Source organism: Colletotrichum karsti (genome assembly GCF_011947395.1).
Source record: "Colletotrichum karsti strain CkLH20 chromosome Unknown Scaffold24, whole genome shotgun sequence".
NCBI classification, from domain to species: domain Eukaryota; kingdom Fungi; phylum Ascomycota; class Sordariomycetes; order Glomerellales; family Glomerellaceae; genus Colletotrichum; species Colletotrichum karsti.
This window is the reverse complement of record NW_024065924.1, coordinates 373,766-398,582: the sequence shown is the minus strand read 5'-3', so window position 1 is coordinate 398,582 and position 24,817 is coordinate 373,766. Positions and strand designations below refer to the sequence as shown.

Below are 24,817 nucleotides of genomic sequence, written 5' to 3'. Positions count from 1 at the left end.
ATTGCCGGGGCGTCCAGCGTCTGGGTGGGGCCGGGTTTTCTGGTCCCTCTTCCTCGCCGTAACGGTTTTGTTTCTATTCTAGATCTGGGTCTCTTATCGCAGAGATTTCTTTCCTTTTTTTGATGTCTTTCTTCTTTGGCTCGTGGGGATGGAGGAGACTGGAGTGTTTACTTCCCCCAGACGGCAATGTGATGTGATGGCTGGCTAGCGTAGGCGTTTATTCTGTGGTCTGTCTGTCTGGAGTCCTCCCCGGATCGCGCGTCCTGAGACGACGGACGGGGGCGGATGCGTGCGGCCGGCCGGGACGATTTCGAAAGACGGGCTTTCACATGTCTCTATTTTTGACTCGACATTTTCACTACTGCAAAGACGAGAATTATGCGTGCGACTGAGTCAACACCACACACAGATATCACAGCTCAACGGGTAGCCCGTCGCAATAACCCGCGTTAATTCAGGGCTGTGTGAAAATTTCATCAAAAAGTTTTTCTCGACGTTCATTTACATCTCATTGCCAATTCGTTGGGCATCATGTTGTAAGTAGTATGAGATTGGCGGCCCAGCCGAAAAAAAAAAAAAGTCTTGTAAAAAAAGAAGACAAGCACTTGCCAAGTATCTTATCAGGGCGGCGTGCATCTAACACATCTTGGCGGGAACCAGGTCGCGGGCGTGGCCGAAATTTCTTTGGTTACACTGCAGGCCTCCCGTCCGTGAGGCTCTCGTTCTGTGTCTCTATCGTCATGGAACAGATAGATTCCCATGTCACGATGCTAGATTGCACAGAAGAGACCAGATTGAGCCTGGCAAAACTTTGTCCTGAGTAAACCCCCCCATCACGACCCAAAGATTGGAAGAATTTTTTCTTGCTGGTCTCGATTCTTCGTCTCTACCTTTAACATCCCGAGTCGTTGACAGCGGGCCGCTTGCGTTCCTTGGGCCGCCTGCCGGACCGTTGCCCCGGTGTCTTGGGTGCGTGCGTTTTTCTGTAGGGAGTTCCTTGATGGAATTTTTTTTTCTTCTCTTCTGCGATGAAGTTTGACTCGTGTTGCTTGCTGTTGGGCATCAAAGGCATGTGCTTGCGAACATGGGTTCCGCGATATCACACACAGCGATTAACAACCCGGTTTCTGGCCGTGTGTGTTCGGGGCTTTTCGGGAGGACTCTCGGCCCTACCTTCGCTGCTGCCGTTGCAGTTCCAGAATTCCAGAATGCCTTTGTGTGTTTGAACGGCGGAGACCTCAACCAAACGGTTTCTGAACGATTCAACAATGCTGGCGTGACTGGGAACGTCGATGCTTTGCTCGGGATCTATGCTTCTCTTCTATGTCACGAGTAAGTTGGACTTGTGGGTGAGAAATACTGAATCGGCAATCAGCCAAGAACCGTATCTCGCGGACTGGAGCAGAGCGTCCGCATTCCGGTATCCCGCAATGAACGGTACGGTTAACGAAGGATAGTCAGTGATGGGAAAGAAGGGAATGCAAATCGAGTTCTGGGCAAATGTCACTTCTGGCGGGTGATCTGCGAGGTGCGCGGTAGCCAGCTGTCCGGCAGAAGGTCCACCGAGGATGCCACGGTGTAGACACAGCAAGCGTTACAGCCAACGGGGCAGTGTGACGGAAGATGATGATGGGTCAGCAGCAAGAGAGAGGAACATCGTCGATGGGTGAGAGTGATGGCCAAATCGACCAGACAACCGCCTATCCAGACGTCCAAAGAATATTCGTCGCGGTAGGACGGACGGGCGAAGACGCCGTTCCGCGGGCTCTTGGCGATAATGCCCATCGCCATCACGATCAACAGGGGGCGGTGCAGGCCTGCGATAGTCACCGCTTTGGTGTTTCCTCGTGTCTGTGTGGACTGTGTTTCTCGATCATTTCCATCGACGCAACAAGAGAGGGTCTCGCCAAGAGGTCGTGTCCACCGCCGCGACGGGCATGTAGGAGTAGCAGTAGTAGTGTAGCGTAGATGCTGCGATAACTTTCCCATCATCGGTGTAGATGCAGCAAGACGGATGGACGGATGGACGGATGGACGTTGTGGATGACGGCGGGCGGCGGTGCATTACACGGCAGTGGATGCAGCCGGGCACGACAATGCTTATCATCTCTCTCTGCTGGCGCGTTTCGAGGCGTTCTTGGCGATTGCGGCGCAGATGCAGGCCGGATCTCTGCTGGATGGCTGATTTAATGGGGATTTTCCCTCGGCGGTAGATCATGTCACCCAATCTGGCCAAGACAAGATTGCCCACCGGCGGCCGGCCGGGATGGCGGGCACTCTCACCGGCGCCCTATTGAAAGCCAAGTCAGCAAGCGGTGCAAATCGATATCTGTCACTCACTTGCCTTCGCCCGGACGTGATAATGGCTAAAATCATTGAAACTCATTCGTGATGCGTCATCTTGGCTCTCCTCCCCTGTGCTGTTTCTGAGAGACTTTGATTGGGTCGCGATGGGAGGCTCAGTAGAAACACACGCCGGACTAGTTCACGCTAGTTTCGGTGGGTAGGAAATGCGGGTGGAAGAATGGGCTATCCAGCCAGAGACTCAGAACGCCAAGTGGTTCCGGGGGAAAGATGAGGTCAAACGGAGGGGACAGTTGCATCATCGACGAGGCTTCGTTCGCGAGCGGACGCGCAAGACAACAAAAAACGGGCACGTTCTTGTCTGGAGAAGAGGAAAAACAAGCCAAGACATCACGAGAATAGAAACGGGCGGGTAACTGTGGTTTTGTATGCTTAGACACGTAGCTCAGCATTCAACACGCAGCACAGGCACAGGTCAAATGTCTTTCATCCCAATTCGTCGGTTTGATAGGATGTTGGTTTCTCCGGCATCGTGTGGTGGTATTGTATGCTAGCCTCACACGCCAGACGCATAGAAAGCGCCACCATCTCTGTTCCCTTTTTTACAAAGTGTCAAATATGATTTGCACCCGCACGTACGCACAGGATGGATGGTTGGACCGGATGGACGGCCAAGGGCCAAGACGAAGGCCACGTTGTGTGGCGGTCTAAGGTAGCCGTCTGTGTGGTGCTTTGTCCTGTCTGTCTGTCTGTCTGTCTGTCTGTCTGTCTGTCAGCGACAAGTCGACAATGATGACAATTCATTGATTTAGGCTCGAGCGGCACGGCTTTCTTGGAGACTCCAGGCGTCGATCAGTGGACGAGGACATCAGACTAGATTCTGTGACGGCAGATTACTGTAAGACACGACCAACCAGCTTTGTTATGGGCCTTCGACAATGCGGACAACCAGCCAAGGACCATCCAGCCAGGCCCAACCCAAGACAACCCAAGATAACCCAAGACAACGTGAAAGATGCCGGGAGGATACCTGAAGAGGCAATTAGGGGGAACAACGGGATGGACGGGAGACCCTCTTTTTTGACTTCTATTTCAATTTCGACGGGTGGGACAAGCCGACCCGTCAACGGGAACCGAAGATTGTGTTACCCTGCCTGCCGCCGCCGCTGCTATCATCACGTTCAAGGATGACGGATGTGACGAGAGACAGAGAGAGGACGTGGAAACTTGGAACAGGGCGCCTTATCGCGGCCGTTGGCCCTCATTCACATGTGTCCGGCCAGAGCGGTGTTTCGCCCGGGTGGATTCCCCCGTCTCCTGAACCGCGAGGACCGTTGAAGCCACGGCGAGTTAAGGAGAGGGTATCACCGACCCGACGAATGCTACGCCCGGCGGTAAAAAATAAAGAATCTGCCGCAGTAGCTGTTCTGTGTTGTGTCTATTTTCTGGTTCTCCCTGCCTGGCCCTCCGACACATTTTCGTGTCCAGTGCAAGTGGGTAATCCGTCCAAGCCAGTGTTTGGCTGTGTGTCTTGGCGGGAATGGCTATCAACGGGTACACGATGCGTCAGTGTTGCTGTTGACGTGTGTACGGATAGCTGCGACGGCTCAGATGTGCGTGCGCGTTCATGGCTTGACTTGTTGGGGCACAGATGAATGAACCTCTGGTGAGGCAGAGAAGAATTGAGATGCAGATCCAAGGTGAAGTGTACGAACGACAAGCTGAGCGCGGTTCTTGGCAGGCGTGCGCAGTCAATTACGAATTCCATCTGCAAAAGGCGTGTAAGTCGAAGCCAAGACCACAAAACACGAGCTGGCAGATATCTTGGCTTGGCTTGTCCACCACGATCTTCAATCCACACGTCTCTCAACTGCAGCAGCAGCAGCAGCAGCAGCAGCAGCAGCACAGAGACACAGGAAAAAAGGGGCGATGAAAATCCGGTATTGCCTTTCATTGCCTCATTCTTCTCAGCGTGTTTCGAGGTCCAAGGCGGGTCCTCCCATCTCTTGGCGGCCAGAGCTCCGATCGTGAAACGAATGTCCCGACTCGGACTGCCGGGGGTGACCCCCGTGCCCTCGTCCGTCCCTCTTTGACCTGCGTCAGTCACCTCTCATCCTCTCGGAGGCTTGAGGCTTGCAGAGAGACAGAAAACACACACACACACACATATATGCTGATTAGCGTGACGTTGACACGGGCGGGAGGGAGGAAGCGGTCCGCCAGCATGCGTGAGTAGGCGCGCGCAGGCGCCTCAACGCCAAGATCCGAATTCTGCGACTTGTTCTAGTGTGCTTCATCTTTCACCCAGATCCTACAGATATGCGAACATCTACGATGACAGCGATGCAGAACAGGTGCCAGACTGTTCCAGCCAGCCGCCTGAAGCATTGCTTCGGACAGGCATATGCATGGGCTATTAATATTTCCCGATTCAGGATCAACCGGCCACCCCTGTTCACTCCTCCTGATTGTCACCAAAGCCCAGCATCACCCATCCATCTTTCCCAAATTCCCAATCCCGTGCGTGGGTGATCGACGTCGAGATGGCCCCCATTCACACATTCTTCAGATAAGGAAGCCCGAGAGAAAGACTCGCAGAAGGAAAATCTCTTTCCATGGCGCGCACATACACACACACACCCTCGACACACGGTCCCCCCCTTTTCTCATGTTCCTGGCCGAGAGGATGGATGCGCGGCCTAGGTGTTGTCCTGGCGGGCCCCCGATTGGCCTTCCTGTCTCCTGTCTTCAACATCCTCAACATCACCCTTGCCTCTTCTTCCAGCTTGGCACAAATTATTTCTTGGCGTACATTTCACCTCTTGGCACGGCTGCGCCCGAACTGCTGTCTTCGCCCAAATGGCCGTCACCGCGATGAAATCCAGGAGTACCCCTCGGCCCCAAAAATACCTCGCGGCTTGTATCACATCACTCTGATGGGACTGCCCCTTGACACCGTCGTGAGGTCCTTTGCTCGAGGCCGTGTACATCCATAGCCGCATTCGTCACTATCACGACCTGTCGCGACAACAACACCCTGCCGGGCTGAGACGGTAGACGCCCTCACTAGTGTGTATAGTTCTTCTCAACCGTCATTTTGCTAGCCCGTCGACCAGACCCACGATGGTCTCTATTACATGCCCCCTGGCCTTCCTCTTCCGGCAAACCGTCGTCGCCCAACTGGGCCCCCCTGCGCAAAGGCCGTGGGGGTGTCTTCCTTGGGCCGCCACCCAAACGCCAGCCCACGTTCTTCGCTCAAAGAGCCTCAAGGTAAGGGTACATGTGTAAGTCCTCTCACGTAGGGGCAATCGATCTCACCAACGTAACCATATGTTACCGACAGCGGTATCGCCGCCGCATGGGATCTTCATATGAGTGGATCCCCTTCCGCCCATCCCTCTCACACACACACACTTCCGCGGCTACTCAAACTCTCAAACCCTTCGGTGTGTCTGTACGGGGTGTCGTCAAGCGGGTCGACCATCTTAACTTTTGCCTCAGCCCAAATTTGGTATCTCAAGAGGGCCTCGCGTCTCGTACGCACAGAAGCTGGTTGACGCAAAAGAGGGCCCTCACAAACACCCAGTCTGGGGGTTTGGACACACCCATCCTCTCCTACGTACCGACTAACACACGCAAAGAGGGCAGAACAGAGTTGAGAGTCGAGCCCTCCACCCCCTCAAACAAGGGTGTCCAGAACCACACATCTCCATCTACCGGACCTGTCGTGTCTCATACGCACACACTTGGTGTATTTTTGTTTTGCTCTCCTCCTCCTCCCCTACGTATCCGTACGGTCCTCTCACAGACGACACTGACTCCACCGGACTGATACCCCGTTTTGCCAAACCAGCAAGCCCAGTGTAGCTATTCTGAGAGAGCCCTTGCTTGGTCTGAATTTTCCGGACACTTGGGGAGTTGGGATCTCTCGAGCCACCAAGAAGATATATCATCCCGTCCAAGACCTAATCTTACAGTCTATCCACCGGAGCTGGAATCCCCTTGTCAGCGACAGCAACTTCTCTTCTTCCGTTGTATTTCTGTTTGCATTTATCCCCCCTCGACATCCCCATCATCATCATCGTCTTTTACTTTCCCCATCTACACGGTTTCCTTTGAACTCATCACCAACAAACCCCCGACACTCACTCTCGAGCGAACGGCTTATTCTCTGCGAGATTCGGCGTTTCCTATTTCCTGCTTCGACCGGTTTCGATTTGAAGCGAGCGAGCATAAAAAACAAAAAACCACCAAACCAAAAACTCACACATACACACACAAAATGGATCGAAGAGATCCAGTCCACCCAGGCCAGCACTCGGCCTGGACCGAATCAGAGGTGTCGACGCGCAAGAACTCGGCGGAGTGGCAAACATCAAGACCAAACTCTCCCAAGCTGGCACCGCTAGACCTGGCATTCAACGAGAAGGGCAACGGCAAGGAGAAGGACGAGGGCGCCTACAGCACCTCCATCACACCCGTCGTCGAGAAGGGCGCATCACCACACGGCCACGGCGAGCATGGCCACATCGACATCAACGACCCCAACCGGCCGCGGATGGGCTTCAAGGCCCGCCTCCACCACTTCACCTGGGCCTGGTACACCCTCACCATGAGCACGGGCGGTCTCTCCCTCCTCATCTTCGCCCAGCCTCATCAGTTCCCCGGCCTGAGGCAAATCGGTACCGTGGTCTACGTCGTCAACATCATCCTCTTCGTCCTCGTCTGCTCGGCCATGCTGGCGAGATTCTTCCTGTACCCCGGCGACATGAAGAAGTCGTTAACACACGAGCGCGAGGGCTTCTTCTTCCCCACGTTCTTCCTCTCCATCGCGACGCTCATCACGAGTACAAACCGTTACGCGATCCCCGAAAACGACGAGACCCTCGTGTGGGCCATCCAGGTCGCCTTCTGGGGCTACGTTATCGTCACCCTCATGTTGGCCATCGGCCAGTACAGCTTCGTCTTCGCCAGGCACAACTTCGGCCTGCAGACCATGATGCCCACCTGGATTCTTCCCATCTTCCCCATCATGCTCTCGGGCACCATCGCCTCCGTCATCGCCGACACCCAGCCCGAGATCGCCGCGGTGCCCATCGTCGTCGCCGGCCTCACCTGCCAGGGCCTGGGTCTCTCCGTCGCCGTCCTCATGTACGCACACATGGTCGGCCGCCTCATGTCCGCGGGCCTGCCCAACCGTGAGCACCGCCCCGGTCTGTTCATGAACGTCGGCCCCCCGGCATTCACCGCCCTCGCCCTCATCGGCATGGCCAACGGCCTCCCTAACAACCTCGACCCCGACCGCGACGGCATCCTCATCGATGTCGGCATCATCAGGACCATCGCCCTCATGTGCGCCATCTTCCTCTGGGCTCTCGCTGCGTGGTGGTTCGGCATCGCCACCATCGCCGTCATCTCATCGCCCCCCGTCTACTTCCACCTGGGCTGGTGGGCCATGGTCTTCCCCAACACCGGCTTCACTCTCGCAACCATCACCATCGGAAACCAGCTCGGCAACGAAGCGGTTCTGTGGTTTGCCACCGCCATGTCGCTCGTCCTCCTCGGCACCTACTTCTTCGTCCTCTACCACCACATCAGGGCAGTTGTCATCCAAGACATCATGTACACCATGAGAGACGAGGACTACAACGACCACTAAGCGCCTGCGCTCAGCGGACTGGTGTGGTGAGCGGTGTCACCAAGGGGAACGAGGATGAGAGGAGAAAAGAAAAACGGATGTGTTTAACCAGGATCATCGCAGCACGGATCTACGGATGTCGTGCCTGCGCAGTCGTGGGCCAGGGTGGCTCACTGTTCATGCTTTCAATGTTCATAGCGCCAGAAACTGACTCTGGAGTGGGAGGTTTTTGCAAATTATTTCCGCTCTGGCCAAACGAGCGACGGCTGGAGGCGGCGTTCTAATCATGTGTGTGTGTGTGTGTGTGTGGTTGTCATTTTGGTTTGGGAAGGGGGCATATTCCAGCGCGTACGACACAATAAAGCGCGCGCGCGCAGCCAGCGTACTCAATTTTTTCTCCTTAAATTGGATCTCTATTTCTCTCGACTTTTTCTTGAATACCCTTCACAGTCTTTACTTTTCTCGATACTCACATTTGTAACTACAACACGGCATAGGATCATCATCATTCATACCAAACACGGGGCTTCTTTGATAGACTTTTGGCACACCATAGACTAAGGGGCGGACGAGACTCGGGGAAGCGGGCAAGATGGGACGGTTGAACAGCACACCTTTAGAGGAAACACTCAACGAAAAAGAGAATGCATGTCATCCCCGCTAAAACACTTATTCCTCTCTCATTCCCGGTGACGCTCAGATGTTTGCGTGTCGTGTGAAATACCAGCCCAAATCGAAAAGGTCTCTTCGCTCCCGCTTACTCACTCGACAGCCATCCGCACTACGCGCCTCCCCGACGAAACAGCACAACACGATTCCTCCTCCTCCTGCTGCGTCGTCCTCGTCCCATCTCCGGACGGTCTCAGGACGTGGGATCCGAGAACCGAGCAGTATCACTGTATCACCATCCACGTCCGCCCGGACGTGCAGTCGGCCGAGCCCATGCGCACACCAGACTGCATGCATCTAGCCCTGCTACCCGCGTGGCGAAAGGGCGCGTTACCCTACATCTTCGTCGATGAATGTTGAACGAAGACGGGTCTGGGATTCGCTTGTGTGGGCGCCGCAGACGCTGCTCGTGTTGTTGTGGCGTCTGACTGTTCGTACTCGGTGCGGCGGTCCATCGTACGTTTATGCATATCTCGGCGGATTTTGTCGTCTTTACTTAGGAGAGACTTCGCATGCGGCGATGGCCATACCAAATCGTTGTATTGGCCTCTGCTTTTGTCGACTTTGCAACGAATAATCGCCTTCAGTAATGACTTCTCGCATAAGACTCTCGTCGTCTGGTGATGTACGACGTTACCTGCGTGTCTTTACTAACTACTGCCATCCCTTGCCGTCAAAGATCGCCACATGTATGGGAGCGAGTCATACCGGGTTGCTTATCGGGGACTCAAGGCGAAAGACCGTCGATATCTCTGGGGAAATTGCGAAGAAAGAAAGAGCATCTAGAGCGCGTGATGTTGATGGAGGTGGGATGGCAGTCTGGGCGTTTGTTGTCTTGGGTTATGCCAAGGCTTGCAGCTTCTAACGTGATGCTTGAAAGTCTGCAGATCCAGGTCTTGCGAAAATGGGCATTTGGAGTTCGGCAGTCATCACATTACGTTGGAACAATGACCTACGTTTGACACGATGAACTGCCACACAATATAACGCGTCTGCTCCTTACATGTAACATTTGTTTGCCCGTATGCAGTATAGGAACATGGACGGAGGACCAGAGTCGTTGCATAGTTCGGTCGTTGAATGAATATCGGACTCTGGTGCCTTTTGGGTTACAACTCATCTCTAGGGACCAGCTTCAGGATTCTCCTCTGGGCGCATTCATTCACGCTGAGGTAGCTACGCTCAGATCGAATATGCCGATCAAGGTGATTGACATGCATATGAAGGGTACTTGGCTTTCTCTCATTTCGTCTGTTTGGGTTGCAGATGCAGGCCATCTTCGCGATGAGGGTCTAGAGAAATAAAGTTAAAAGAAATCTGATGTTTAATAATGCCGAGGGTAGGATTTCCCCGGTCGTCGTCAGCTGGAGGGACCCTGCGATTCCGGGAATGTCGGCACGGAAGGCATCGTCCCGTTGCCGCTAGGGCCATAGGGCGCGGCTATTCGAAGCATTATCAAGGGGTGCCCATGCATGATTCTGTTTGGGTGGCGAGGTCGTTCGTTTAAAGTGTTCAAGGCATGCTGCCCCCGGCTTTAGCGATCAGGGTTAGGTGTCGATATTGGACTGGTTGATCAGGGCGGCTTGCCGCAGGCTAATCGGCGAGAAGCGAGGTTCAATTGTTCTTTTCCTGTCATCAACTCCAACTTACTCCGATACGTTTGCTCACCGGAAGCAACTTCTCATTGCTTCGGCCAACTTCTCATCGCTTCCGAAGCAATGAGAAGTTTTATGCTTGGTGGGATAGAAGTTGACACTAACTTTGGCGAAAGAAGGGCAAGATGGTCACACGAATGATGGACTGCTATTGGTTAACATGAGATATAAAACCAAAACTTGACTGCATGTGTTAAAGATATGGAGTACCAAGTGCACTCCTATGTCGCCGCACAAGTCATCGAATACCCTATTACGGAAATAGATCCTTCTGCTCATTCTGTCTTGAAAACCAGACATAGTATATCTCACGCCGCGACTGATTTCATCACGTTCAAAGCCCCATTCCCGTTGGCAATACCGAGCTGCTCTATCACGTCAACAACTTTCATTATTGGCTTCAAATCTCGAGTGTCGCTGGCCAGCCAATTGTTCTTGGCATCTAGCGCTTGTGACATGTAGATGCGCGCCTGGGCGTAATGATGCATTGTGAGCACCTCGGAGAAGTCTTGGACCGACGCAGATCTAGCTTCGCTGCTGAGAACCTCGAGTTTGGCATCTGACATAAGAAGTTAGCAAGATGAGAGTACTCGCGGCTAGAAGAAATTGAGAGCCCCACCATTATTCGCATTCACAAAATACGCCATCGACCACCTCTCCTGATCAATAGGAAGAGCATCAAAGTTGATCTTGTGAAGCGTCGACTTGAGCACCTTGCCGCTCCACAACGATAGACAATCCCCAATGTTGACGACAACGCCACCGGGGACCAAAGGAACCGGTATCCACTGCTTCGAAGGCGTCTCGATCTCCAGGCCTCCCGACTGGGGCCACACGAAGGTCAGCGAGCCCCAGTCTGTGTGCTCGTACAGTCGGGGAACGCTCTTGTCCGGTTGTTCGGGTAGAACGGGGTAGTGCAGCATCCGCAGGGCACTGCCGGGGCCTTCTAGGTCATCATGTGCTTTGGAGAAGTAGTCGTTCTCGAGACCAAAGTGTCGGGCGAAGATCTGGAGAAGTTTGACGCCGAGCTGGTGCGACGTGTGCTTGAAATCCTCGATTTCGGAGCGCATCTCCGGGGTCCACCACCGGTGAGTATTATCACCCTTGGCCAAGCAGTTGGTTACCTTTCCTCAACCGAAAACCAGGATGGGCACATATTGCCTGCATTGATGAACACATCAATATGGCTTACATTTCTGATGTCTTACGTCGGTTCCTACCCAATCGCTTCAATAGAAGCGTTTGACAACGTTGTCAAACGCGACAGTTGTGACACAACCTTTTAGCCTCGTATTACATATGAGAGAATATAAATAATCGAACCTACTACCTTTCCAAATTCTGTAGAAGTCTGAGTTTTGTTTGTCGTCCAATGGTATTTTTGTTCCCGCTATGGAGCCTCATTCGGAACACACTTACGAACTCGTCCCCTGCCCCTTGCCGCCCAGCCGCATACAACTTGCAGACGGGCTTCAAGACCTCCACACATACCGTCAGAAAAGTGCAGACACTTTGCAACTGCAACAAAGAGACGCAGATCATGCCAGCTTCGAGGAACTGATTTCTCCGCCAGAAATCAATGAAGATCCAAACGCGCATTTAACAGCAATCAGCTGTGGCGAAAGAGATGAAAATTCATCATCAAAGTCTGAACCTGTCCAGACCCAATCACCCGTGCATTGGAAGGGCTTGCCATGGTCTAGATTTCTTGGTGACATTATGGCAATTTCACTTTCAATATGCTTTCTCGGTTCGTTTATTACTATTCACTACCCATAGTCCACGGCGAACCTTTCACTGAGACATGGAACAGCTCTGGGCGTATGCATTTGTTTTCTCCGAGGACAGGAGGAATCTGAGTGGTCAAAAGCGGTGATTGTGGTCACGGAATTAGCGCCCTCATTCTGGCCTGTTATCTTTTCAGGCGTTGTAGGCAACGCTCTGAAAGCATATGCAAACTGGCTCCTCGAGCGTGGTGTCCCATTAAGAGTAACTTTTCCGTCTGCAGTAAAATAATTTCCTATGCTAACAAAATCACAGACTTTGGAACATGTTCTAGGGTCTTTGACAATGGCCAATACGGTCCTATCCGCTTATGCCCTGTCTATGATTAATATTTCGACCATCTGTCTGTTATTTGTGTGGGCATTTAATCCACTAGGCTCGCAGTCTTCCTTTCGAAGTTTATACCTTCAGGATCAGGTGACGAACCTCGATGGACGTGTACGCTACAAAAACTACACACTCAACACTATTGAGAACGGCGCACTCAATAGCAGTTCCACATGGACATATTACAGGCCCGCAGTCGATGCTGTATTTCGCAGCGTCCTCACCGCTATGACTTCCGGCACACAGTACTGCGATAGTACTTGCAGCGATTATGACGACCTTATAGCAAGGTTGGGAGGGGTTCAGGCAGCAGCAGCACAGATGGCGATCGATCCGTGGGGCAGCCCCCGAGTTCCCAATCTAAAGGATGTAGCCGGCTATAACGCGTCAAATCCAGAGAAGTGGCTGACCGTACCTTGGTATCAAAGTGTTCAAAATTACAGTAGCCTCATTGGTAACCGTGTTCATGGAATAAACGCGGAAATGATTGGAAACATTTCGTTCCCTATCAACGCTAGCTATATCGAATTGCATAATGTAAGTTCTGAGTTCAGCGTTAGTTACAAAGTGCTAAAAGTACAACTTCAGTGTTCCGAGTGGGTATGCAAAAGTGGCTTCGCTGACGATGAAAGCAATCAGGTTAGTCAAAGTTTGTGAAGAATATTCTGTAATCCCGCTTCTCTCGGCATTGATATTCACATACTTGAAGCCTCATACCGATTGGTTCGCTGCGAATTACAAATCCTTCACAACAAAATACAACGCAACACTCGATTATCCGCCTTACGACAGGGCTTTAGAGGATTTCTTCTGGAGAGACCCGTCTCAACCGGAGGACCCTAATACCTTGGGCTTAGATTACAACACCACTTACGGACCGGGAACCCAAAACAAATCGAATACTACAGTATTTATAGGGTCTCGAAACGGCTGCGGTTCTTGCATGACGTCATGCGCAGTAAGGACTGTCTACGTAAACGCTGAAGTCTTATGCGAATATCATGGCATCACTGCACAGTCTCAATGCAGGGTTGATCGTATAAGACAGCTACCAGAGCCGCCGCTGCCGCCTTGGGAGACAATTTTCAGTACAAAGCATATCGCCCGATTTATACCCGACAGTCTGATGATTCGGTTCCCAGCCGCGGAGGGTAAGAATTTCAGCAGCGACGTCTCAAGCTTCTCCGAAATCTTTGTCAGTAATCCTGTCTGGACTTTTATGGTGTCGCCGAGTAGAGAAAGTGTACGGTGGTGTAGAATCCCTATGGAGGTCTTTGCAGATCGATTTGGGCTACTCCTAAACACTTTTTTGGATTCTACCCTTGACCCCCAGACCATACTGGGAGCTGTTCCAAGGGGGACATCGTGGCTGCTAAACACGACGTCATTAGTGACAATCCCACTCGCCGCCACTTACGCCCTTAACACCATCTGGATTGTCGTTTACTTCATCTCTACCACCGTTATGCTCTTAGCCGCAGTCGCCGGGTTAGTTTTCCATTACTACAGTAACGCGCCGCAGATACTAGGCTTTGTGGGCAGTTTAGCGAAAATCTCACCGTACTTCGCTGTCGGAGAAGCGGGCGGCAATAGCACTGAGAGCGGTGAAGCGGTTTCAAGACGTCTCGGGAATACCAAGGTGATAGTGCTTGATGAAAAGCCTGACGAAGCAGTTGGAAGAATTACGTTCGCTCCGATGGTCATGGGAGATAGAGTACAACGAGGAAGGTGGTATGATTAGAAGGGCGGACCGATCAAAGTGTTGGATGAGCAGGTAGTGTGCGGAAATGTCTTGTTTTGGCCGGTACAGTCGGTCCAGTCGGTCCTTGTGAGGCGTAAATTGTAGCGTTGTCCGGTTTGATAAGAGTCAATACATGCTTCTTTTACTATCCACTATCAGCTAGGCGCAACATCGTCGTCAAGTCAATATGGGAAAGACGGATGGTATGAAGATAAAGTGAGGCGTATTCTGTGGGTTCCGTATCTACTTCCTCGAATCGCCATAGTTGAGACATTGACGATTAGAGTTTGGGTGAGGGGAAATCCTCAGCATGAGCTCAAAATAGGTCAAGCCGAAATCCACTTTGAGATGGCAGAATTCAAATCGGCAGTCATGCCAATTTACCATGTCATATTGTGGCTTGTTTGTGGCATTCGTATGAGTGAGTCGCGAAAGTCAGTGAGTTGAATGCTGGTATGAGTCCCACATACAAGTGACGAGACCCTGAATTCCCCGCGATGAATCCTTGCAACTTGGCGTGCATGCCGCGTGGATACCACACAGGCGTAGCCACACTGTCATGGATATGGTGTGGACCGGGCGATTTTAGTGAGTCCAACCAGCGCCTTCAGTGACACATGGTGACATTCAGCTCAGATGAGAACACGAGAAAGTTTGAGCGGGCAGGGGATTTGACGTGGACGGTCAAGCCATTGGATGATGAAAATGCAGTAACTGTATGTAGAATTCATTCGTTAAGGTGAGAATTATAAGATTTCCTCTCATACACACTTCACATGCTCATATTTCTTTCGAGGACTCATCCAAGCTTGACCATGTCACAAAACATGACAGTGACAGGCCAGCGGAGCATCTGTCCCTGAAAAAGACCGAAAAGCCATGTTTTGAGCTGTGGAGCTTGGGCCCCACTGCGGACACAGCTCCGTGCAGTATGATTCGGCAATCTAGGCTAGTGCGAAAAAACTCAGTCGCGCAGCTGTGGATTGGCCGATTAACGAGATTAGTCATCGAACCAGATTCACCTTTGCTTTTTTCCTGTTTGTCACCACCAACCACCACCAAAAAATCGAGCAGATCTTTTTTTCCCCGTCCCTTTCCTAGGCCAACTCCCGCCCTCACCGCCCTGCGAATGTTTGTCGCCGTCACCCCCCATACTGCTCTCCCGAAATCCTCGGTTGGTCTAGGTCAAGACCCGACATTCACGCCCCCACGCGAAACCTTCATGTAATCAACGGACTCGCTGCAAATGTCGTCGGAGCAAGACTACCAAGACCTCTTCGGCCCCCAGGCCAAAAAGGCCAAGCGAGGGCGGGTAAGTCAGAGTCAAATCGATACATCGGGTACATCTCCAACTGTTCGTCACCTCCCGTCCTGGAATGCCATTGCTGTTGAATCCCCTCGGTTGCTGACGTCTGCTGCGAGGAGCAGCTCCAGACCGATAAATCCGCCAATGCCATCCGAATTCGGGATAATCAGCGACGGTCACGCGCCCGGCATAAGGAGTTCGTCGACGAACTGCAGCGGAAGGTCCAGGAGTACGAGAAGCGCGGAGTCGAGGCTACCGTCCAGATGCAGAAGGCCGCCCGCGACGTGTCAATCGAGAACGCCCGCTTAAAGTCACTGCTCGCGAGCCGAGGAGTCTCTGCCGAACAAATAGAGGCATACCTGAGGTCATTCGACGATGACGATAGCAAGGGCTCTCCAGCGGTGGCCCCTGCAATTCCCGTCTCTGGCCAACACGCCGATGGCTACGTGAGGCCGATCGAAGACGAGAGCAAGATGGAGGGCTACGGGCGGCCGGTCGACGAGGAAATGAGAGAATCACCCGCAGCCCCTCTTGCCGCGGTGCTCCCTCCCATCCTGAACAACCCAGTTGTCGTCGAGAGGTCGTCAAACCAACTTCCGCCGCTACAGGAACATTTCAGCAAGGCCAGGTTTCCTCCAGAGTCCGAAAACGACGTGAACGGCCATGTCAACGGCACGAAGAGGAGATACGGGGAAACGTTATTACCCCCAGTACTCACTTTGACGCCCACACCGGACGTGCAACAGAATTCGCCGCTAGACAAGCTCACCATGCTTGCCAACGCCAGTCTCAACAGCTCAAACCAGTCCACACCACCGAAACATCAAAAAATACGAGAGAATTCAAGAAGCCCGTATCTCTACGGCCGCAGGAGCCAAACGCCACCACGTCCGACGGAATCGCATCATCCCTCACAGGCATCTCCGCACGAAATGTCCTGCAACGCCGCCGCCCGCATCATCGCCGACATGCAGGGCTACGGCGATGAACGCACAGCCCGCATAGCTTTAGGATGTCGGACCCAGGATGACGAGTGTTTCGTCAGGAACACGACGGTTTTCCGAGCTCTCGATCATCGGTGACGCGATTGTTCTAATCAATCGATTTGCCGTCAAAAGCCAATCCCTTTCATCGCCCCCAAATCGAGCTCGAACACGATCTCTCAACGTCACCGGCTTCTGGACACGGGCCGGATCTCCGTGTCTTGCGCCGTCTCGGTGCGAATTCTCCCTGGGCGGCAATCGGCCCCGGACCCGGGGTTCCGCAATTCTGCCCACGCAATCGGCGATCGATTCATGGCTGACCCCGCTCACGAGCCGGCTTGATCCCGTGCTGTCGCATTGTCATTTAAGTTGTCCATTGAACAGCTGTGTTGTTCTTATTTTCTGGCTTTCGCTTCACCATGCTCATTGACCATGGTTATTGGTGAATTGCATTCCCAGACGCTATCGCCGCGGGAAGACTTTGGAGACTTGCCCTGCTGGCGAACCCGCGTATCTCCAAAGAGGTCAGAAATGACGAGAGATGCCGCGACGTCATTACAATCTGGGAAAGACGGGCCGGTTGTGAGAACACAATGGGCCCACGTATGGAGGGGCTCAACGCTAGCGGACGCAACACCACGCCGTGCATCGACTGCAATGGGCTTGTTGGCTTTGTAATTGTACAATCACAAGATTAATGATGTAATGTAAATAGCCTCGCCGACTTTCAGCGCGTAGCCTGCGCGTCGTCCGCGTCGTCAAACAAAAGCCTGTATATCAATAAGAGTAATGCTCGTCTTTTCCACTATTCCCGTTCCTTGTCTTTTGAACCTCTACATTAATGTCCGAATGCCGCCCGATATTGTATTGAACCTCGACCGGAAATTTATTGCTGCCACGCCGTATGTCCTTTAGGGGTCCATGTCGAGCTGAGCATCATCCTCCATGGTCTTCGCAACGTCAAACATACATCATTCCCGCCCATCCCTCTTCTCAACATCATCCGAAACATGCTCAATCTGCCCAACAAACGTATCAACCTCCGTGATAAACGCAGAATGGCCGCCCGGGTTCCGCAACACCTCCCTCAGCGTCGGGATACTCGAAATAATCTCCTCCTGCGTCGCCACGGGAATCGTCTTGTCCTTCTCGCACAGGATGTAATACGCCGGCACGCTCAACTCCTCCACGCCGACCGAAACACCCCCGAACAGCGCCTTCTGCGACTGCGGCAGCAGCGACGCCATGCACTCCTCCGCCAGCTCGTCCGCCATGTCGGGCCCGTAGAAGACCGCCTTCGCCTTGGCGTTCGCCGTGACCAGGCCGTCGTCGGTCACGTCGACGATGTCGATGGGCGGCAGCACGCTGAGCGCGCTGGCGCCCTTCTTGGCGGGCATGTTGGCCGTGACGTAGACGACGGCGCGGACGCCGCCCTTCTTGCCGTCCGCGGCCCTCTCGGACACCGAGAGGCCCTTGGCGGCTATCGTCGTGGGCGTGCCGCCGTAGGAGTGCGCTATGGCGAGGAATTCCTTGCCCTCGTCGAGGTGGGGGGCCAGGTCGTGCCGGATCTGGCGGGCGTCGTCTTCCACGCTCACGTCGGGGTTGGTGCCGACGCTGGGGAGGTTGACGCCGATGATGGGGGAGAAGCCTGCTGCTTCGAGGCGGGATCTGGGTACGTCGAAACAGGAGGATTGGTGGAAGCCGCCGTGGACGAAGACGATGCCCAGAGGCTTTGCGTTTTTGGTAGCGGTCATCTTGGGACTGTCGATGGTCGTGGGGTTTGCTGGCATGAAAGCGGCTGGGCTCTGTTACTTGAATGACACAGATGAGATGAAGGTGAGAATTCCACGGCACCAAGAGGCCAACTCATCTTATCTGTTGAAGTCCGAACCCCTCGCACGGCATTGTGAGCAACCCTAGAAAGTGGAATTGTGGAACGAGTGGTCCGTCGTTGGTTCTTGTGATGTTCAATCCTACGTTGAAGATCCGCTTGCCGGCCCCCCCCTGGATGACGATTGTGGACCGCCTTCACCCGTAAACCAGTGAGAACCGTTGTTTGTTTGAGAATCACTACCAACCAACAGCTCGTTGGATGTGAAGATTGAGTTCGGCGCGTAAAAGAAATTCAGTAGAAGAAGACATTGTTAGGCGACTGGAAATCGAAGTATTATATGCTTTCGAAAAATTTGGCATTGGTAGAATCGATCACGATTCCATACTATTTACATGAAGATAAGACGCACTATGCAATGTTCTCGTCCCTCAGACTACATCTTCGCGATGCTCGTCCAGACTCAAAAGGGCCACCACCAGGGGTTAGAACGCTTCACGACCCACACGCCACGCTCCATCGTGTTGATGACAATATAACCGCTCTTGAAGAAAGGGTAGTGACTCCAGGTGCCAACGTAGTTGTTCAGACCACCACCCGGCTCGTTGTCATCCTCGGGGTAGATATCGAAGTAGGCGATTTCCTTCACGCCCTTGGCAGTAGGGTCCTTGCGGATGGAGGAGACATCGATGATACGGAGACCGGCACCGTAGTTGCTTTGGTAGGACAGACCACGGTTGATGTACTGGTTGTGATCAACACTTCGGACGGTGCCCTTGAAGATTCCACTTTGCTTGGGGGCTTCCAAATCCCTGATAACCCGAATAATTAGCTTTAGCCGTTCGGCGCCCAGCAAAACGATAGAAGTCTCACCTGATATCCCAGAAATATGTCACTGGGAAACCGTCGGCAGCGGGTCCAGTCTTGTTGCGTTCGTCGATTTCATCATCGAGGACGAGGAAGTCTTGCCAGTTGGGGTCAATCACCCAACCCTGGTGGGTGTAGGTTGCTCCTTCATAGGTAGTTCGCGAGATGATGTTCGTAGTGTTCTTCTCTGTGACATCGTAGCTGTAGACTGTGTCAGTCATGGCTGCTCTTGAGGCAATTGGGATTGATGCTGACTTACATGGTCAGAGTATCCTCGTTGTACCCATAGCAGATGTCGCGTCCCCAGTATTTCAAGTGCGGGCCGCGGTAGACGATACACTGCGCGTCGTGGACGTAACCGTCACCGGCCGCACAGCCAAGGTACTGCGGGTTGGTGATGTCGGCGAGATCCAGGAATTGTAAACCGGAATCACAGGGCAGGTTCTTGCGAGGCTGGGCACCGACGGCTACTGCATAGCCCTTCTCCTCGTTGACAACGACGTTGTGGCTGCGGCCGAGGGGAAGGGCCTCGCTCCAATGCGCCGTCAAATCACTCTGAGAGAATGTGACGGGGTTCTTGGGGTCGATTTTGAGAAGCTTCATTCACGTCAGCTACTCCGTGGACAACATAATTTCTCACGTCTGGATTCAAGATAGAATGTATACCTTGGTGAGATCAAAGAACTGAATGCCATGGTCAACGGCCTCGCTGCCGACGACGAGATAGTTCTTGTAAGTCTTGATCTCACGCCACTGGCTCGTAACGGAGAACTGAGGCAGGCGACCGAGGTAGATCAACTTCCCCTGCTTCGAAATCTCGACAAAAGCAGCGCCGTCGAGCTGACCAACGGCGAAGAACTCGCGGCCGTTTGGGGCCGTCCAACCCCAGGAGCCGGAGCCTCTGCCGGTGGAGTTGCCCAAGGCAGCATGGGGCTGGAAGTCGTACAGGTCGAGCTGACTTGTGTTAGTGATTGGAAGGTGAAGCTATGCGGTGTACCTACATCCTTGCACCTGAACGTCTGGAGAGGATCACCCTTGACGAGCTCGACCTTGCCGTCTTTACAGGCGATGTAGTCCTTGGGACGAGCGGTCCATTGGGTAGAGTCGAACTTGCCCTCGGCTTCGAACTGATCCCACTGAGCCTAGGTGGTGTTAGTTCGGTCGGAAGGGCAAGCTGGTCGATGGGCTTGAACTCACCATCTTGTACTCCATGTTCTCTTGGTGAGCGGCGCCGGTGCTGTACCATGCCGACAACTCCGCGTTGGGCTCCAACTCCTTGGCAAAGGATGCCCCGGAGAGGGCTCCGATGACAACTGCTAGGTCTGAAGTCCTCATCTTTGAGATTCAGGATGCAAGCTGGGAACGATGGACGATGTGTGCGCAACCAGACGAGTCCCTAGCAAGTCGAATGTTGTCGGGCAGGCCCGAACTCTTATACCCTCTGAAAAGAAAAGTTCCGTGGAGTTCGGTAAGATTGATCACAATCTGAATTCCTGCATTGCAAAAGTGCCAGGTCTCACGCACGCAGGGTAACAATACACCTGCAGCTGTGCAGATTGTGCTTCCTCTATTGTTACCATGCACGATCTGCGGAAGCCAAGCAATGGCGAAAAACGTCGTTCAAATAAGGTCATATAGAGTTTTCTGAATGTACCGGGGTTAAACCCCCTCCATAGTTGAAAGCCATCAGATGGGCAAGTGAGGGGCCTAATTCGGGGTGATGAATTAGGCAGGTCGGAACTATGTCGTAACCTCTTGGCATTATTGTCCAACCTCACCAACCTTCTCCCTCCCTCCACGCTGCTCAATCTCAAGTCATCTCAGAGGCTCGATTATCCGGCAACATCCTTTCTTTTCTCCTGTACATATCGCACCCCGCTTCAGTCGGATTCCGGTTGGTGGTTCATCGTGCAAACCTGCGTGCGGGCAAGGATACTGCATGTGGCGATGTGACGATGTAAGACACCATGTAACTCATGCATGCGGGGTCTTTTGTGACTTGTGGAAGCTTCCTCAAGCAGTCAGACACAAAATGGTTCACTGATTAGGACTGGAGCCTCACTCAGGCCCAGTTCAACTGATGTTTTGGTGTATGATGCAGCTGCCCACACTCAACATCTTCCCAGGGACTTTCGTATGACTTGGCTCGCTTACTGGTATGACCTCGCCTCCCCGCAGAAACGAGGACGAGTTGGGTGGCTACGTGCGGCTTACTGCATCCTTGCCACCCTTGAGTTGATCAACTCGTGGTGTTGACTCGGATATCTCCCGTCCAAAGCCACCCGCGCCGAGCTTGCGAGCCGAAGAGGCGGGTTTTAAGCTTGGATTTAGGGTTCCGAACCATCCGCGCCTAGAGATCCACCGTTTCTTACCTCTTGAGGAAGGTGTAGGTTTCCGCCTTTCGAACCGAGTGACGGTCTGGACCCCACGTGCGCGCCGAACGTATGCGGTCGGAAATGCAAGAATACCTTCAGGTCCAGGGCAGAAGCGATTATTGCGGCGAGGGAGTTCCAACTTCCTCCTATCTCATCTCTTGCTTTTCCCTAGCCCTAAGGACGGACGACTGCGATATTGATACCGGGGCAAGACGCTGCTGAAGCACCTGGACCAGGAAGTGAGAACGTTGCGGGCTGAAAGTATGAGACGCAACTAGACACTTGAAGAGATGACGGAGTTTCCATTTTGTCTCTATCACCAGATTCGTGTAGGCATTGAAGGTCGATATACACAAATACCATTTCAATATTTCATTCGCGTCATTGCAAGCGAGAGACAGGTTAGTACAACGGCCATACCGTACATCTTGTGACAGGTCGCTGCTTCAACCAACTTTGCATTGTATTACTGAAGAATCATTCAGAGCACAATTGATTTAGTTTACCAAGTTTCTAGAGAGCGTCTCCTTTCGTCAATTCCTTCTAATGAGACACCCTGCAAATCTCCTTGCCCGTGGCGGTTTGCACGCATCTTCAACACTTCCCCCCTCCGTCAAAAAGCCACATCTTGCATTTGTTCCCGCATTCGGTCCTCATGTTAAAGGGGATGGATGTGCTCGTATCCGTACCTCCTCCTCAAGAGGATATGGGGCAGTGGGCCCGGTGGGCAGATGGACAATGGGTTGATGTGGGCGTGGCTCTTCGCGTAGTGTCACTTGATGTGGTCAAACTCCGTAGTATCGCGGAAAGCGGCGTGGCGCCAGTACAAGTTGCGCAACCATCGATGTAAGGACAGGTAGCCCGGCTTGATGTCTCTGATGTTGCATTTGAAGTGTTGAATGTGAACAAGTCGACATCGAGGTTAATGCGAGTGCTATTGCGCGTGAGAAGGAATACCTTACGTCAAATTGAATGATGGAGGGATATCTGGAGATAGTATTAGCATTGCAAACCGATCGTGAGCTTGACCTAAGCACATACAGCCGTATGTCGATATGAAGATGTGGGTCTAAGAAGTGCGATCCCTCCTTCTGCTGGATAGGATGAGCCTCCGCTTTGTCCAGAGCTTCAAGGAGGGAGATGACGCTTCGGTCGTATGTATCTTGGCTTGCGGCAAAACCAGACTTGTATACGCCATTATTGACGATGTCATAAACCCACATATTTGCTGACTCGATCTCTGGGCGGAACTCCGCCGGATGCCAGTACGTCTTGAAACTCGCGCGGGAGAAGGTCGTCAAACCTTAGGGAGGATGTTAGAGAGCAGTAGGAATTGCGAATCGACCGACCTCTGTGTACAGGATACGGATTATCTCGCTGCTCTCGTTGTTAAGAATCGTTTTTTTTGCTCCTTGATGGCGACCGTGATCCGACCACCATATTCTGAGTCGGACTCTGAGGAGACCTAGAGGAGATTGAGATTGGTGAAGGTCTCCTGCCCAGGAATGGAATCAGAGATGACAACTACGCCAGGCAACTCCTCTCAGACGGCTGAACCGCCAGTCTACCTGGTCTACTCGATAGTAAGTACCTTATTCTCGCACTCTCCGCACAGGGAACGCCTACCACGGCTATCAAGATCCCAGTGAACCGATGAGAAGGTGGTGACATTTCCGAGGCCCTTGAGTTTTCGGCCCTTAAGAGTACGATACGCCTGTGAATATTATAATATATTGAATGGGGCATTTGACACATGGTAATCCAAGGAATGAGGTACACGTGAGAATATTCGTACCCAAGGACAAGCTTAGCTAGCGTAGATACGGTAGCGATCCTTCTCGGGAGGGAATCTTGCTCCCGGCTCCTTCGAGATCCATTTCCGAAAGGACTTTGCGGGTCGCTAGAACAGCTCAGAGGAGTCCACGACTTTTTCCAGTCCAAAGTGACCTGCAAAGGTGAGATTCGCGTCTTGCAACTCGTCTTACGGCTAGCTTGCGTACCGTTTTAGCTGGCGAATGACCTTCATCTTTCTATGACTGGGGGTTTAGATTGCTTGCGCTAAGCTAAAGATCTAATAGAAACAAGGTCCGCTTTATGTATCCCTCTCAATCCTAACGGTAGGTAATCGGAGTACGGTTCCGCGTTCCACGGAACTGTCAATGTCCGGTTGCCGCTGGCACTGTAGGTTTGCTTTCTGCAGAATCAGCACGAAGAAGCCCGTGTGGCGAACAAGAAGCGAAATCCCTGTTCCGCCCGCGCGGCCAGATGTCTAATTCCTAACCACTAGTAGCAGATTGGGTTCCAGGATATCCCCTGATCATGGCTGCAGATGGGAAGAGATCGAAAACCTGAGATTTGCCATTTACAGACAATAAGACAGACCTGTCCTCATTCGTAACATCAAGATAAAATTCAAATAATTACAGTATGAAGGTAAATTTCAAAAGTATGGTCAAGTTTGGCACTTATCAAGACAATGAACCTGACCTGACGAATAACGACCCATGCCCAGAGGCAAGGGCCATAGGTACGTGGTAGTTGTTATGGGTATACGACTAGGCAGCAGTTTAACGCTGGTGTCTAAGCGTTAGTCTTATGGGTCCTTCAAGATCGTATCTGAATGAGACTAAAACGACGTTATGCTTCTAACTTGGGTAGATGCCCCCCGGCCCAGCCAGAGCTGAGTCGTCGAAATCGCAAAGCCACACGACGCAACGTTAACACCTCTCGCCCCGGTTCGAATCCCCTCGTGTAGTGAGGTCTCATGTTTTGTACCCCTGCCATTAAATATTCGCTCGAAATGGATCTTCTGGCGGTGTATGAAGTCAAGACAGTGCTTCACCGAGTTCAATAACTGACCGATCGTGCTCGTTCATCCAATCTGGATGTTAAGCATTAGCTCCAGATATTCTCATTTTGGACTTGCCTCACACTAGCAAAGGTCTTTACCGGCGTCAATGTACGCAGTAACTATTACTGGGCCATTGCTGAAGCTAGAATATTTTTCGACCAAATCATCATGAGTGTTTGTCAGTGAGGCTAAGCACGTACACGAGAACCACGGAATTGTAGTCCGAGATGTTCGCAAATCTCGCATTCAGACCCTCATCCCTGTGTTAGCTCGTGTTCTTGCGTAGGCAATTGCAACTGTCCTCGGGAAGAACACCCCTCCCCGATTAAGGAAGGGCACCGACTCTCTGCCTATGGAGTTGGAGCTGTCAAAGGATACGAATCAAAATTCAGAAGTAGTCACAAGCTTCTGGTTTGAAATAGATGTAAGGTGGGTAGAACATGGTCATCGTCAGAGGAGCGGCGCCGGAGGCCTGACGGAGAGAT

At 52.6% G+C, this 24,817-nt stretch overlaps 5 protein-coding genes across 5 annotated transcripts; 2 read left to right on the top strand and 3 right to left on the bottom strand.

The window, feature by feature from the left end:
- Positions 1-6,586: 6,586 nt before the first annotated feature.
- Positions 6,587-7,963, top strand: CkaCkLH20_07599 (c4-dicarboxylate transporter malic acid transport; the record flags this gene model as incomplete). Its single annotated transcript, XM_038890316.1, has 1 exon — positions 6,587-7,963. One exon carries the CDS (start codon positions 6,587-6,589, stop codon positions 7,961-7,963), a length of 1,377 nt encoding a protein of 458 aa, XP_038744366.1.
- Positions 7,964-10,574: 2,611 nt separating this feature from the next.
- CkaCkLH20_07598 (uncharacterized protein) lies at positions 10,575-11,336 on the bottom strand (the record flags this gene model as incomplete). The annotated part of the gene is made up of 2 exons (XM_038890315.1): positions 10,575-10,825; positions 10,886-11,336. The coding sequence occupies 2 exons, from the start codon at positions 11,334-11,336 to the stop codon at positions 10,575-10,577; spliced, it is 702 nt and encodes a 233-aa protein (XP_038744365.1).
- A 4,029-nt stretch (positions 11,337-15,365) lies between these two features.
- Positions 15,366-16,507, top strand: CkaCkLH20_07597 (uncharacterized protein; the record flags this gene model as incomplete). Its single annotated transcript, XM_038890314.1, has 2 exons — positions 15,366-15,431; positions 15,542-16,507. The coding sequence occupies 2 exons, from the start codon at positions 15,366-15,368 to the stop codon at positions 16,505-16,507; spliced, it is 1,032 nt and encodes a 343-aa protein (XP_038744364.1).
- An 872-nt stretch (positions 16,508-17,379) lies between these two features.
- Positions 17,380-18,162, bottom strand: CkaCkLH20_07596 (uncharacterized protein; the record flags this gene model as incomplete). The annotated part of the gene is made up of 1 exon (XM_038890313.1): positions 17,380-18,162. The coding sequence occupies one exon, from the start codon at positions 18,160-18,162 to the stop codon at positions 17,380-17,382; it is 783 nt and encodes a 260-aa protein (XP_038744363.1).
- A 540-nt stretch (positions 18,163-18,702) lies between these two features.
- Positions 18,703-20,441, bottom strand: CkaCkLH20_07595 (uncharacterized protein; the record flags this gene model as incomplete). Its single annotated transcript, XM_038890312.1, has 6 exons — positions 18,703-19,051; positions 19,113-19,307; positions 19,366-19,703; positions 19,773-20,060; positions 20,108-20,248; positions 20,304-20,441. 6 exons carry the CDS (start codon positions 20,439-20,441, stop codon positions 18,703-18,705), a joined length of 1,449 nt encoding a protein of 482 aa, XP_038744362.1.
- Between the last annotated feature and the right edge of the window lie 4,376 nt (positions 20,442-24,817).